The sequence below is a fragment of the Scheffersomyces stipitis genome, chromosome 4, assembly GCF_000209165.1.
Source record: "Scheffersomyces stipitis CBS 6054 chromosome 4, complete sequence".
Taxonomy (NCBI): domain Eukaryota; kingdom Fungi; phylum Ascomycota; class Pichiomycetes; order Serinales; family Debaryomycetaceae; genus Scheffersomyces; species Scheffersomyces stipitis.
The window spans coordinates 688,516-704,291 of record NC_009044.1 but is presented as its reverse complement, the minus strand read 5'-3'; the positions used below and the strand labels follow the sequence as shown (position 1 = coordinate 704,291).

The window sequence follows — 15,776 nt, the reverse complement described above, 5'->3', positions numbered from 1 at the left end:
TAAGGCGAAGGAATATACAAACAAATAAATGTAAATAAATACAAACACAATAACAGATATAAACCCAGTTATATACGAAGGGGTTCTAAACCGAGAGTGACAAATTCAATCTCCAATTATAAACACATCTCACTTCTGGAAGCGGAAATAGATCTCGTCGAAGGACCAATCTGTCAACCGTCTAAACAACAGAAGACTAAATGATCACACACCGAAGGAACAATGAACCCTCTGGACACAAAAAAAACAAAGCCTTCCTGTTCCTTATGGGCTGAGACTTTCGGCACGTGACATATTTCACACGACATGCAGCCTCCGAAACAATGCCGTGTGTTGGATGTCGCACAATGCTGATGAGACGACATTCCACTTGCGCCCGTAAACAGAACCAGTCTGGGAACAAAGGGAGCAGTCATGCACGTAAATCCCCCAACTTCCGCCCGGATTTTCTGCCTCGTAATCCCACCGCGAATAGGTCAATTTCGAAAATGTTCCGGTTGTAGTTTGTAAAAGTCAATGATACTCCAACAATGTAATTCTTTCAATTGAATTACACCTCTATGCCTCTTACGTACTAAGCCACATATAAGCCCCCCTGGATAGAGATATTGTATACTTATTAAGCTCAACATACAAAATCTTCATTTCAAAGTTGATTCAACTACGTCGTGATAATAGTCTCTCTGTCTCTCTCAGATTGGTTCGAGATGGATGTATACTTCTCTACTTCTCGTAGCTCTTAACCAAATATCGTATTACCCTGCAACTGACAGGCATCAATACAGGAAAGAAGAACCATGCCGCAACAAGATTCCATTGGCTCATCTCTTGAGCTCCGCACATGGAAGCTTTGACTAGTCTTGGCACTCTTCTTCCTATTGGCTCTAATTGATTTTGTGGCCATATAATTAACAAGAGATGACCTTTAGAATGATATCTCGACACCTTTAAATTAATTCTTCGAAGTCTCCAAAAATTTTTGCAAAACAGTGTATTTTTATAATTAAATAATCAATAGTTGATAATGTCTGATTTTGCCCTACCATTCCAAGAAGGGACTCTGGAACCATACAATCCAAATGTTGATGAATTAGTCTATGACTGTGGTTACGCAAACATTACTATTCCTGTTAATGACACTAACCTCAATAGCGTCGCTTACGATTGTGGGTATAGTAAAGGAGGTCTATGTAACCTCAATGGCGTCGCTTACGATTGTGAAGGTCTAGGACTAAACCCAAGCCCAAACGATAAATCATTCTTCGACTGTGGCAACTTCAATATAACCATGCATAACTCTTCGGCTGAGATCTACAGAGTACTCTATGAATGTGGATATTTTTTTACAGAGCAAGAACGAAACAAGAAACACAAATCCAATTCGCCCCGACTCGTTCTTCCAAAATTATGGATACTCGCTTTGTTACTAGTACAATTAGCTTTTATTGCTTGTTAAAATACTTTTCATATTAGAAGCTATTCACTTTCGTTATTGTCTTATTTTCGATGATTGTTTTGTTAAGGAAAACGCTTTAGACAGTACAATATATTTTATGCAAAAAAGTATGCAACGAATGGAACTATAGATGTGAACTTCTCTTTGAGATATCTATGGAAGAGTTGCTGCTCTCAAAGAGTTGTGTTTCACTCGATATTTGAATGCTTATCTCAATAGTTTGATAGCTAATAAATATACTAGTTTCATTCAATAATAAATGTTCCAACTCTTGAAAGATTGCAACCATTTGGCGTAGGAGCAGTACTTGTAGTTGGAACCTACAATTGCAGAAGACAAAGGAAGAACTATATGCCGAAGCAGCGCATACTGCTAATACAATCGTATTTATGTCGTTTCTAGTTTCTCATTCTGAAGCTTTGGCTACCAGCGAGTTTTGGAGGAGTCAAACAGAATTACCAGTAATAGATACAATATTGTGTGTCTACATTGGAATGAAAATGATAAACTTCCCGTCATAAACTATCCTCTGACTGCTGGCTAATTACTCTATGATCAATGCGTACTTCTTGCCTTGTTGATGAATGTAATGCGACTGGGGATAGGCATGGCAGCTGGATGTGTAGAGTGTGTATCACAGCCCGTTGTCGCCGTAACCATCTACCAGGTTTGCATTTTTTTACATACTCGAAGGGTTCACTCTCGCAGCTAACAAACAACGACAACTTCAATCGGAGTCTTCAGTTCTCGCTAGCTTAGCATTATTATTGGCTCGTAATTCTGGCTTTCAGGGATTGGCAATAGACCCTTTCTCTGTTCTGTTGGACCGCCAGTACACGTGCCTACTCTTCGTGCTTCATTGTGTGTTGAGTCGAAGCCAAAACGTTAAGGGGATATTGGAACTTGGATAGGAATATCAAAGTACCAATAGCCTCACCAGTAGTTACTACGGAGCACTACAAGACTATATTATCAATTTTCAATTAAAAGCTGCAATCAGTCTCCTCGATTCGTCGTTCTTCCTCTACACTCTTGCCAATTGTTTATGGCTTCATGTATGTTAAGTTGTATTCTCATTGTCATTTTAGTTTCTTCGATATATTTGCTAAACTTCACAAATTAATTTTAAATATGCTAAAATATTTTAAAGATTTATAAAAAGCATAAAATTTTTAGGAAAAGGAAACAAAATACTATGGGTTTAGCCAGCTCTATTGAAACTGACAAGATCTACGATTTCTGTACATTGGTAGTTTTCGAAGTGTGGATCTTTATTTACTAAATGCAAAGTTTACTGCACAAAGTATTTTTTGGTTGCAAAAAAATACTATTTTGAGAAATTAACAATTCATTATCAAATTGACATCACAACTCTTTCCTAACAACTGTGTGTATCTAGTAATCTCCATATATCTTTTTACATAATGGACACTCATAAAATTGTTAAAATTAACTTTTTAGTTGACTTGCATTATTGCAAGCGCAAATATTTTTAAGCAATTTTCTAAGTATGCTAGATAACACATACATCAGACAAATCCACCTCTCTTATCAGCAACATTTCCAAAACATCACACATTCAAAATTACACATTCAAAATTACACATTGCAATCCTATGCGATTATAGAGCTCAAAAGCTGAACTTCTCATTCAATCCCCTTTACAACAAGTTAACTTGTTCTACTGAAAATACAAATGTACACTTCTAATACGAGAATGTATATTCTTCGTTATGCTGTTATCCTTCTAGTTCTAAGTAAATCTTCATGCAGAACATCTCCATCATTGGTGTCGTTGGCCCAATCTCTAATATCTCTGAAGATTCTCTGCAGAATAAGCTTGTCCATTTCCATCTCCTGTTGTCTAACTCTTAACATTAACGTTTCACAAACCTCAATCAACAACGAAATACCTCTGTTTTCTTGTCTTCGTTTGAACTCAATTATAGGCTGCCAATACTGGAGTTGTAAATTGAATCTCAACTCAAGTACTGAAAGTTTATGAAAGTAATTCGTCCCACTACCTAAAATAGAAGGGATTGATTGATTCAGGATCATGGGACAATTGTTGAGTGACAACCGTTGAAGTGAATTGCTGCAACGTATAGCTAATTCCCACACAATGTTATCTGTGATATGGCACCCAGCCAAACCAACAGTATGTAAATTAGTATTATTGCTAATTAACTTGGTCACACCATGGTCGGTGATAAGAAATCCCTTCTGTTTCCTTCCCAAGTTAATTGTTGTTAGTTTGCTAGTATTTTTAGCTATTTGATAGATTCCAGCATCAGATACAAGTTCGCAGGCTCGAATATCCAAGACTTCTAAGTTTGGACAACATTCACCAACGTATCTCAAGAATTCATCGTCTACCACCTTGGAACCTGTTATTACTAGTTTCTTCAATTTGCGGCTGTTCTTGAAAAATTCCTTTCCTGGTAGCAATTTAGGACACATGTATAGTTCTAGCCATTCCAAGTCAGCAAAATCTATGTATGGGGTTATCTTGTCTAATGCCTGTTGCTTAACCTGAAACAATTTGTGAAGGACAAAGACTGTTGGCTTGAATTGAATAGATGGAATGTTATTAATGAATTGAAAAAATTGAAATTCGTTGCTGAATAAGAACTTCTTGCGAATAATTTCCGTAGCCACTTGGTTAAATAATCTGTTGACTTGCAAACAGTTAAATAAAACTCCAGAATATGATTTCAGAGCTCTGTCTTCCGGAAGTTGTTCACGGAGTGCTAATTCTGCTTGATTCTTATCCCCATGAATTAGCAATGCGTGGTTGAATGATAATGGTTTTCTCCTAGTAGGTGTGGTTTCTTGAGGAATGACTGTGTTGCTAATATCAGCGAATTCGAGAATCTTGTGAACAATTTCAGGGATTTCAAAGATGGAAGGAGTATTTTTGGGTGGTTCTTCCAAGCCATCTAGTATATTTTTAAGTGAAGAAGCCTTCAAATCACTGAAGTAGTAACTCCTAGTAACAGAATTTTTGACAGGTGAACTATTTGGCGTTGTATCATCTTCAGTCAAATCTGGTAAGGATTCGAGATCAGAAATGTCTGAAGCAGATGATGGCGAAGAATAACTTGAATCAAATGAGAATTCAGAATCGCCGAGATTTGTAGAATATTGTTGATAGTTCTGGGAAGGACCAACTAATGTAGAACATGCTAACGATCTCACCCGTCTTCTTGTAAATCTTTTTGGACTGCAAGTCATCGTAGAAGACATAGCAGACAATGCTGAGCTACCAGAAGAACCGGAAAAGACCCTATGATTATATTTGTATGAAACAGACTTTGCCCTCTTTGGAGAAAACGGAATATCATCCGTCAGATCAAGGAGAGGTTGAAATTCATATATTTTATTATCAACGTCGCTTGCATAAGGTAAAGGCAGAGTACTGTTTGTGGATGTAAGTTTCATCTTGAGTTGTGAAGTCGAATGCGAAATTATGTGAGTGAAAGCAGCAATATGTTGATAACGCTGCTGCAGGGCCCTGAAAGGAAATAAATTAGATGAATTAGACGATATCAAACAGTATGTGCTGTTATCAGATGAAATGAAAGAATGGCTGAACAGTTTGTAAATTAATGATAGACTACGGTGAGTGAAGTTGATGCTGGGTGTTCGCCTTGTGATAAACTTTTATAACAAGCGGTGGTCGTGGGTGTTTGATACGAGTGTTTGTTGGTTGATCAAAAGAAGTTAGTAGTGAATCTCAAGCCAATGACTCCACTATTGTTTCGTGATGGTGATGGTGATGATGATGATGGTGGTGGTGATGTTGGTCGGTGACGGTGGCTGATGTAAGTGTCACCTCCAGGTTGATGAGATTGGTAGGTAAGTTTACTAAACAACCAAGAAAATGGCAGGATAAGGTTATGTAAAGAGCCGATCAACAATAAACCTCCAAAGCAACAAAGGGGCTCAACTGGAATATATATATGACTTGATACCAATGGACGGTGAAGAAAAGTGTTGCTTGTCAATGAACATTTTCAAGCTTCGCTCATCGTAGAAAGGAAGTTAACCAGCCCTCTGTCTAGACGAACAAATTGCGACACCAAGAGACGCGAGGAGGCAGCAACCCCTGCCTGGATCACATTAGGAACAAGTAATATCAGATGGCTTACTTACTACATGGATCTTAGAAACCAGCATAGAACCTACTTTGGAGTGGCTGGCTTCCTAATTCGTTGGAGAGGCATCTGTCAGTTGCGGCATGCATGAAAAATAGTTACACGAAAAGATTATTTTCTTGCACGCAATATTTATAAATACTTAGATTCCACGTGACAGTGCACACAAACTTTAATTTTTATTTTCGTTTTGACCCCAACAGTATACACTGGTAACGATAACAACCAGAAAGCGTTCAGGTCAAATTCCACAAATGAAAAATACAATTTTTTCAATTTCTACGGACAGTGTCAAAGCCAAAAATAAGTTCTACTGTTCTCTGCTAAAATCTCAGGAAAGAAAATGGAATTTAGCTATATCAAGAAGCACATCTATGTCGAAGAAAGATTCTGTCAATAAAAGCTTCGAAAGCTACTGGCTCTCAGTAAGGGGAAACATATGGCCCCCTTGGAGAGAACCTCATCATGTCCTTTCCCCAGCTACTTAGTCTAATCGGTTATGCATCGTTTCCTAAGAGATCTGTGTGGCTGGTACTGCGGCACGTGATTTCCCCATAGTTAAGCTCGTAAATATAGTGCTGGTTTTTGGAGATTAGAATTTCTGACAATGGGAAGATCCTGGTTACTCCTACGTTTAACGAAATTCGCTTGACCAGAATGGGAATTTATGTCTTGCGAATTGACATTCCGCTGGTAGAGGATTCTACTCAGCCAGTAATAAGAGGACGTAACTAAGTGAAACGAAATACAATGGAAGTGGTTTATTGTATCATTTGGTGAAGCTGGCAACGTTTTGTCATTATTATTGTCCAATCCCATTTGTGTTGAAGGAATGAATGGAGGGATCTTGCTATCTACGAATATTATTCTCATTGTTGGACAGTGCGTTGAACTTTGCACAATTGTTTAGAGCTTCCACACTAACATATAGACTCTCGTAAACTCTGCTAAAATCTTCTTGCAAAGCCTGAAATTCCTTTAAGGGCCTCATATTTTTTCGTGTTCCAGCATCATTGTGTGGTCCCTCTGTAATCGGGATGTAGTTGAACGTTCATTTTATCTCACGTGGAAACTTACCAGCAGTTTCGGACATTGTTCCAAATATGTCAGATTTTCTACCAATCACTGTTTACGACACAAAATTACTAGATTTGGATTGGCAAAGCAGCCGTATTTTTAGCAAAGTTGCAAAATATAAGAATAGCTTAGAACTAACCACGTACTCCAGTTTAAGAAATAAAGTTATTAGAGAAGAGTTAGAAAATTATTCTGTCAAGTAGAGATAATCAAGAATTATTTTCCAATATTGTCTCGACCAGGTCTTGGAAAGAGGGCTTGGTGACTTGGTATTGGCAAAATAATCTAACAGCACATTCAAAATGCTCTCATCTGGTATGATCGGCGACTTTTTGCAAGAGTCTGTAAACCGAAAATACTATTTAAGGAAAATATCTAGTTTGCATTGGTAGAATAACCCAGTTTTGGCTTTCTAGGTTACTGGAACCAATCCAATAGTGGAATATCGGCATCCACACTGCCACAGGATTACGTTCAAAATGGAATATTATCAGAGCTGAGTGCTACTAGCTTGAAGATCCGCGATTGAGATTACTGTCCACGTTTAGATGTGGAAGTTCGTACCCAAACCTTGCTAGATTGCAATCAATAATTGCTACTTATAGCCACGTGACGAAAGTGATTTAGACATAGCCATCGTTGGACCATTAGGTTAAGGAATTTGTTTAGAAGGTTCCTACGCTAATCTATGAATGTCTTTAAGAGAGTGAATATGCCATTCAAGATATCTACTAAGTACTCACAACACAACAAGATGAAGCCAAGGTGGAGTGTGGATACGAAATCTAAACATATGACAAAATATCTAAGTCATACGCATTTGGTGAAGAACAAGTTCAAAACACCAGTAAATAATGCCACAAATTTAAATGGTGACGTCTACGAGATCGAGTACCAAGAGAATAAGCAAAGCCCCAAGAAAAAGGATCCTTAGAAAGGCAATAAAGTGATAGGAAGGTAAGAAAAAGATAGGAAGGTAAAAAAAGATAGCAAGCTAAGAAAATGAAGCAAAAACTTAATCGAAAGCAAAAAAATTAATCTTTAGTCTGACAAATGTGTTGCCTACAAATTTATATCGAGATCGCATGTTACCATTTAAAATGCACGTTGCCCTATTCTGCATCACAAGCTTAAACACAACATAAGCAGCAGGACCCTGCCACCTTCCAACGTACTGCTATCTTAATTCGACGCCATCGCCAGCGCAACAAATTTTCTCTACCACCTTCCCTTCCTAGAATAGCTCTGCCATCGCTGAGGCCAAAAGTCTTGTAACCTCGATAACGAAGAAAATGAAAAATTTTTGGTCAAGGAGGCTCCAGACCAAAGGGATGACCGTGGAATAGGAGAAACGCGCCGGCAACGAATCAACGTGCGGCGGTGTTATCTGCTCTGAAAAATTTTCGGTCTAATCGCATAAAGTGTTCTTCCAAACTTATTAGATAGTGTTACTGTGGTTTTGCCTTTCCATACACAGTAGTTATTCCGAACCCTATATATGTTGCAGGAGAAGTTTTTCCGGCAAGCCCCCATCGAGCAGCCCATTTGTAAATCTCGCTGAGATTCAGCGCGACGCGGTGCACGTGACACATACATAACTCGAAGGGGCTCGAAGTTAGCCTTTAGGTGTCATCACAAGAGTTCTCCTTGTGTAAATATCTAATTTCTTTCGTTGTCACTATAGTATAGCAGGAGATCTGGATTGGGATTCGCCATTGAATAGGTTTCACTTACAAGTTTTGAGTGAAGAAAGGAGAATTTGCCGTCATCTCGCTAGACTGCTATCTGAATCTTATCTATTAGGCAATATTAGATATTTGAAAAAATAACAGAAGAAGGAAAGTGAATCCAGATTTTGTTGAAGTTTTTAAAGAAGAGCAGTAGAATTCCTGAGGTTTATACTGGAGACTTTATTGCAGCACCATTAGTTTGCTTTCTCCAGATACACAAAACTACAGAGCCATATTCATCCATATCAACATACTGTTTTCTATATTATCAGCATTCAGATTGGAACAACACAGTTTTTTTCAGGTTTGTTTATTCAATATCACAGATAATAAAGACTTTGACATTTCATCTTTGTCACTGTTGACTTCAGATATAGCTATTACAGCATCGTTTTGCATTCATATTCATATTCCAGTTTCGTTTCTTTTGTTTAATCTCATCGCACCACAATGCCTAAGAAACTGACTTCATCTAAAACGGCCTCTTTGTTTGATATCCGGTTGAAGAACCTCGACCACGATGTGTTGGTACTCAAGGGAAATGCACAGGATGCGGCATCAGCATTGTTGGCTGGAAAAATCATGTTGTCTCTCAATGAACCGTTATCGATCAAGAAATTCACCTTGAGAATGTATGCCAATCTCAGACTCAGTTGGCAGGACTCATATAAGACAACAAAAGGGGAATTTACCAAACCAACCAAGTTTTCCAAGAAAGTCTACGAATATGTGTGGGACAATGTAGAAATCAACCTGTACCTCACCAACTTGTACGACAACTCGTCGCAAGCAACCCCATCTGTAGGTATCAGCAGAAACCAGTCTGCCTCTTCGTTGAAAAACTTGGGTTCTTCTTTTCTCCTGAGGTCTTCTTCCAATTTGCAATTGACAGGTATGGCGTTGTCAAATTCGGCATCGTCTACAAACTTGTCTGCTTCCCCCAAACCTGGAAACCATATCCTAGTTGCAGGTAACTATGAATTTCCATTCAGTGCTGTACTTCCCGGAGACATGCCTGAATCAGTAGAAGGTTTGCCTGGTGCTTCGTTGGTGTATCGTCTTGAAGCAACAATCGACAGAGGTAAGTTTCACGCACCTATGGTGGCCAAAAGACACATAAGAGTTATTAGGACATTGACCACTGACGCTGCTGAATTGACAGAAACTGTAGCTGTAGACAATACTTGGCCCAAGAAGGTGGAATACTCGTTAAATGTTCCCTGTAAAGCTATAGCTATTGGTTCAGGTACTCCCATTAGTTTCATGTTGGTGCCATTGTTGAAAGGGTTGAGATTAGGAGACATTTCCATCAAGTTGGTAGAGTACTACTCGTATTTCGGGTATCTTCCTCCAGCATACAATGCCGAACGTATTGTATGTGAGAAGTCGATTCCACGACCTCTGGAAAACGACCCAAACTTCCAGATGGATAAATGGGAAGTCGACACCTTCTTGCGTGTACCACTCAGCTTGTCGAAATGTACTCAGGATTGCGATATTTTCTCGAACTTGAAGGTCAGACACAAGATCAAGTTTGTCATAGGCTTGGTAAATCCAGACGGACATGTATCCGAGCTTAGAGCTTCGTTACCCATTCTGTTGTTCATTTCTCCCTTTGTGACAATCAGAGCTAGCCACGATGATCCCGAGGAAGTTGCTTCTCATCCTCCAAATGAGCATGGCGTGCCTCCGGAGGAAGAAGAATTATTCACCAACGATCTTCATAGTGCCAGCAACACCAGCTTGAGCGACATGGCAGAGGCACAGGCTGAAAGAGGCGAATTGAGAAGATCCAACAACAACTCGGCTACCAACTTCAACGGCTTCATGGCTCCTCCAGTGTACGAGAAACATATTTATGATCGCTTATGGTCAGATGTGTCTCCTGTAGAATCTCCAGTAAATTCCGGTGCTTCCACTCCTAGAGTATTTGAACGTCCGGCTTCCGAAGTAAATCTGCATTTTGCTATGTCTCCATTAGACAGTGTTCAGTTGAACGAGAACTTGCGACAGTTGAGTTTGCAACGACAAGTTCAGGACTTTTCTGAACCCGGATCTCCTATTTTTTCTTCACTTCCCGGTACTCCTCAAGAAAACAGAGCCATTTTCAATCTTGACGGGGAGGCGGACCACAGCGATTACTTCTCCAGAAGTTTGGGCTCTGGCTCGTACAGACCAGCAATGGCTAGAACAGGCTCGTCTTATAACCAATTAATTTCTTCGAGTGTAGGATCACCTGTTCACATTTCCAGAATTAATTCTGACGTAAACTTGAGCACAGATACTTTATCTAAGGTTCCATCCTATAATGAAGCCTTGAAGGGAGATGCAGAGGAAATAGTACTTGCACCAATGTATGAGCCACCATTGCCTGGTTCCCAGATTAATCTTGCTGAAGTGAACAAGAGGTTTGAAGAAATGAGACCCAGTCCTGTGCCACAGCAGACTACATTTAAAAACAGATCGTTATTGTCGCGTGGGTCTAGTAGCGCAAACTTGCGCAATTTGTCTTCCGGCAACTCGTCACCTTCAAACTCTCGTAACGTCTCTTCTTCCAACCTAGCTGGATTGTCCAGATCCTCATCTAAGAGAAGTCTTGTTGGTAGTGGAAGCAACAGTAATGGAAGCAGTGGTGTTAGTTTGAATGCTCATCTGCCGAAGCCGTCTACATCTCCTATAGGTATTTCTGCTCTACACTCTGGCTCTGCTGTGTTTTCAATGACACCATTGCCGCATCCTTCAACTTCTCCAGTGCATAACAGCACTTTTAAAACACAAGACTTGCCTTCTCATTTGATGCTCCATACACAGTCGACGTCCAGTTTGAAAACCAAGCCTTCTTCTAGTGCAGCTGACAGAAGTGCAGCTGCCAATGGAGCACCCATGAAGTCCGCTTCCAGTTTGAGTTTACACAACTTACAATTTTTGAACAGAAAAAAGGAAAAGAAAGAAAAATGATGATAGAAATAAAGAACAAGAAGACGAATATTCATATTGGAAAAGACATACACGGTAGATATGATACTATATAAACAAAGTAAAGAATGGAGTAAACTATTAATAGACAAATTAAAACACAGTATAATCATAGTCTAATCTTTTATATAAATTTGTATTGGCGTAACAGTATTTTCATACTCCTGAAATGATAAAATCAGGATTACTTTAGGGATAGATTTCGCAGCCATAATGTGTTTTCTTGGCTTACGTAGCAAAAGTGGAATTATTACGTAATCACCCAAACTTATAGTCTGTGCCACTATACAAATCTCTAACAACTACTATTTTTACAATTAAACCCAATTAAGCAATCAGCTAGCAAAATGTTTCGAGACCGTACCAATCTCTTTCTCTCATATAGGCGGACGATTCCGCGGGCCATCCGGACAACCAATGAGTCACGTTTTGATTCTCTCATAGAAGAAGAGGAAGGCTTGATAAACCAACAGAGTAGAAGGAAAACCAACAAGTACCGTGATACTGATGATGGAATTGAAATGAAACCGGTGATTCCTTCCCTTTTTGACATCGCCCAAGAGTTGGACTCCCATTTAGTCACGATTAAACGAGAGACCAATGAGTTGCTGGCTCTCTACAAGAGACTTATCATAGTGAATAAATCTGACAAGAAGTCATTAGAGTCTCGAATTGAAAACTTGAACTACGACATCTTGAAAACATTTGAAAAGTGCTATATACTCGTGAAAAAATTTGAGTATTTGAATGTGAATCATGACCGTTTAGGCTTGAATTACACAGAAAACGACTTGGAAATCTTGAACAACTTTAAGAAAACATATGCTACGAAGATTCAAGACAGTTCGCTCATTTTCCGGAACCTTCAGAATAACTACATCAAGTTCTTGCGAGACGATGAAGATGAAATGGATTCGCTCATTACTTCTAGAACGAGTATGGACACAAACACATTACTAGATGAAGAAATCGACAGATCTCAACAAATCGAAAACTATCTGAAACAGGTTCTTCAACAAACACAACGAAATCTGAATCAGAGTTATTTACATCAACGAGAACAAGAAATTTCGAAGTTGGCCATGGGAATTCTTGAGATTCTGACTATCTTCAAAGAGATGGAGAGTCTTGTCGTAGATCAGGGAAGTTTGTTAGACAGAATAGATTACAACCTACAGAACACAGTACATGACTTGAAACAGTCAGACAAGGAGTTGATTAAAGCCAAACATTACCAGAAGAGAACAACCAAGTGTAAAATCATCTTCTTGATGAGTCTCATCGTGTTCGTTCTTTTTATCATCGTGTTGGTGAAGCCTCATGGAAGCACTACTGTTGTAGAGAAACCAAAACACCCCCCACAGCAAAGTATACCAGATCGACCTACCATAGATAAACCTGTCGAAGGCAGTAATGTGATATAGTAGATCTAATATATAATGAATGAAGAGAACAATGAGATCTAGATACCATCTATCTATATGGAACCATATAGTTGCTTGAGACTACTTATAGCAACTAGCCACAGCAAAAGTACAGAAGTTTATGTGAATACAACAGTATATTAATATATCTGCAAGTGCATAGCGACCTCTATTCTGATAATAGTACAATTTCTTATACTTGTATGTAGAATATGTTATCGAATCTGTACCTACGTCTCTTACTGCACTTTTTATCTTTTGCATGTATTGAACAACAAATTATTACTAAAACACAGTCGGCAGAATTATATAAATCGATAGTCAACCATAGAAGTAAACGTAAATAAAAGTCTATAATACAGAGATCAACCAGTGACTTCTTGAGTTCTTCCAGTCTCATGGAATAGAGCCTCCATATGGTCCACTAGCAGCATGCCTAGGAGCCCCACCACTGCCAGGAGCTCCACCTCTGCCCATCAATGAGCTAGCAGCCGCAGATTTGTTAGCATTGTATCTAGCAGCTACTGGAACAAAGCCTGGTTGCATTCTTCTTCTGGGCCCTACCAAGTTGAAGTCTGGGTTTGCGTTCAACACATTGTCAGACACCGTAGACCGTTGCAGAGGAACAGGCTGGCCGAGTCTAGAGTAAGCCCCAGGGCCATTCGAACCACCGAAATATCCACCAGGACCTGGTTGAGGAGGAGATTGCTGTTGGTAATGAGGCTGGTACTGCTGCACATGAGGATACTGTCCAGAAGGACCTTGTGGGGTCATTGCATAGTATCCATTTCCAGATTGTTGAGGTTGTTGGGGGGCCGGTTGTCCATAGTAATTGTTATAGTTAGGATTGACAGCTCTTTGGGAAACACTTGTAAAGTCGGAGTCCACATCTGAGTCGTTAGATCCAGGAGGAGTGTTTCTGTTGAGAGGCACGGCATCATCATCGTCGAAGTTATCATAGTCGTCCAACTCCGTAAAAGGCTTGTGGCCTTCGACTTCCGGATGATGCTCAAAAACGCTGCTATATTTATCAGGCTGTGCTGACTGCGGATACGGAGCACCATTAACTCGAGGCTGTCTGTTACCACTGCTATTGTTCAAACTGGCCTTGGAGCCAACTTGCGATCCTTCTGAATACGCGGAACCGTTGATCGAGGCTTGTTTTGTTGTGAAATCGTTTACTGTCTGAGGCTTCGTGTTGTAAAGTGAATTGTTACTGACAGTTTTATTGATAGACGACAGAGTGTTGGCATATGGCTGGAAAGGCTTGGTAGTGTCTACGGCCGTTGCCTGTTGCTGTTTAAAATCATAATCCTTTTCGATACTAGAGGTGTCAAAGGTGTTGTTGGCAGAATACGATGTAGTAGGACCCTTGAAGCCACCGGCAAGATTACTAGTATTGCCATACGAGCTCACGTTGTTGAATTTGTTCTCAAGAACGGTAAAATTAGTCAAGTTGTTTTCAGCACTGTCGAGATCGTCGACGTCGTTATCGTCGCTACCGATAGTGGCGGCAAGAGCTAAGAATACGATGGAGATCAAGTTGGCAGCTGCTGCACCAATGAGAATCCAGCCTGTCCAGGCAACATTGGGATAGAAGACGACGACTATTATTACGGCCACAAGAGTAGTGACGATGAAACTGATGAAGTTGAGGATTATAGCAAAGATGGTCACGGTTTTAGCGGTGAAGTGGGCAGCCACAATCAACGCAAGCAAGATGAAGTTGACACCAAGAGAAATGGGTGCAATGATGAAGACCTTTGCCAAGTTGTCTCTGGAGGAATTGGCTAACAACCAATTGTCAGTCTTGTCATCGACATCGCTGAGTGAATACGGGAACGTAGCAGTGCTACACTTTGAGCCAGAGTTTGTACAGAAGCCAAAGATGCCGTAGACGTAGTCGCTGGTTTTCGACAAAGCAAATGTCGAGACCACCGGAGGCGAGATGGTGGCCAATAGGAGAAACACAAACGATACGAGAATTAGCACGAAAGCCACGGAATGGAAGCCTGGTCTGAATGCCATTTTGGAGGCTAGCAAGTATTAAGCGAATGTGGAGAAGACGAAAGTAGTGGATCAGTATACGATATAATATACGATATCAAATCAATGTTTTTCAGAAGACAATGTACAAATCAATGTGATGGGCGTAGCAGTGTTTCAATAGTAGGAGCAGTATCGATTACTGTCAAGTGGGCGAGCTGAGTTCTATTATGGCAATGAAGTTCAGTACGACGAGTTTCCCTACGAATCAATGTGAACAATATGAACAGTATGAACAATATGTAATGATACGACGGCCAGCCAATATTTCAGTGGGAGTGGGTGCCAATAGGAGTATATTCTATTGCAATGACAACGAGTATTCACTGTGGCAGAATGCTACTTTGTGAAGTAGATCAGGATCTAAGCGAGGGTAAGATTCGCAGACGACAAAGTTATACTACGAGTCAAGCAGAAGAAGCAGTAAGTGACAAGTTCCAGCTACAGCAGTAAAACAAGAGAAAAAGAGAAATCAGAAAAGAACGAAAAAAGTAGCACCCAAAATCAAAAGCTGGATTCTCAGAAAAGCGATAATCCACAAACAAACAAAAAACACACAGCAGCCGTATATTTTTTTTCGCGAGATAGGGGTTCAGCGATAAGGGGGGAACGCTATGGCTGAGAATAGGAGACATTATTAGAGTCGTCACAGCCCCAGACACCTCCCTACGGCTCCACATAGAGCCAGCTGTTACGAGAGATAATGCTAGCACCCAACGGTTTCCCACGGCTGTTGCTTGGTAGCCATGTTTTGGACTTGTTGTGGATTTGTCTGATGTGATAACTCTTAAATTGGCGACTGAAATTTCGTTCCAGTTCGAGTATACTAAGTAAGTTTTACGAGAAAAGAGTAGGCAGCTAATTAACAGGTCACAACAGACTGCCGTTCCAACTACTGAGTATACAAGGG

General features: G+C 40.0%; 4 protein-coding genes across 4 annotated transcripts; 2 read left to right on the top strand and 2 right to left on the bottom strand. All coding sequences in view use genetic code 12, as the record gives it.

Moving 5' to 3' along the window:
• Nucleotides 1-3,187: 3,187 nt before the first annotated feature.
• On the bottom strand, nucleotides 3,188-4,543 carry AMN1 (Antagonist of MEN (Mitotic Exit Network); the record flags this gene model as incomplete). Its single annotated transcript, XM_001384058.1, has 1 exon — nucleotides 3,188-4,543. A coding segment is annotated over one exon (1,356 nt), but the record flags the coding sequence as incomplete, so codon positions are not given.
• Nucleotides 4,544-8,379: 3,836 nt separating this feature from the next.
• PICST_67546 (O-dinitrobenzene, calcium and zinc resistance protein) lies at nucleotides 8,380-11,496 on the top strand. The gene is made up of 2 exons (XM_001384392.1): nucleotides 8,380-11,100; nucleotides 11,173-11,496. The coding sequence occupies exons 1-2, from the start codon at nucleotides 8,871-8,873 to the stop codon at nucleotides 11,376-11,378; spliced, it is 2,436 nt and encodes an 811-aa protein (XP_001384429.2). The 5' UTR covers nucleotides 8,380-8,870; the 3' UTR covers nucleotides 11,379-11,496.
• A 247-nt stretch (nucleotides 11,497-11,743) lies between these two features.
• On the top strand, nucleotides 11,744-12,820 carry PICST_58577 (T-SNARE affecting a late Golgi compartment protein 2; the record flags this gene model as incomplete). The annotated part of the gene is made up of 1 exon (XM_001384391.1): nucleotides 11,744-12,820. The coding sequence occupies one exon, from the start codon at nucleotides 11,744-11,746 to the stop codon at nucleotides 12,818-12,820; it is 1,077 nt and encodes a 358-aa protein (XP_001384428.2).
• Nucleotides 12,821-13,216: 396 nt separating this feature from the next.
• Nucleotides 13,217-14,848, bottom strand: PICST_31393 (pH-response regulator protein; the record flags this gene model as incomplete). Its single annotated transcript, XM_001384057.1, has 1 exon — nucleotides 13,217-14,848. One exon carries the CDS (start codon nucleotides 14,846-14,848, stop codon nucleotides 13,217-13,219), a length of 1,632 nt encoding a protein of 543 aa, XP_001384094.2.
• Nucleotides 14,849-15,776: the final 928 nt, after the last annotated feature.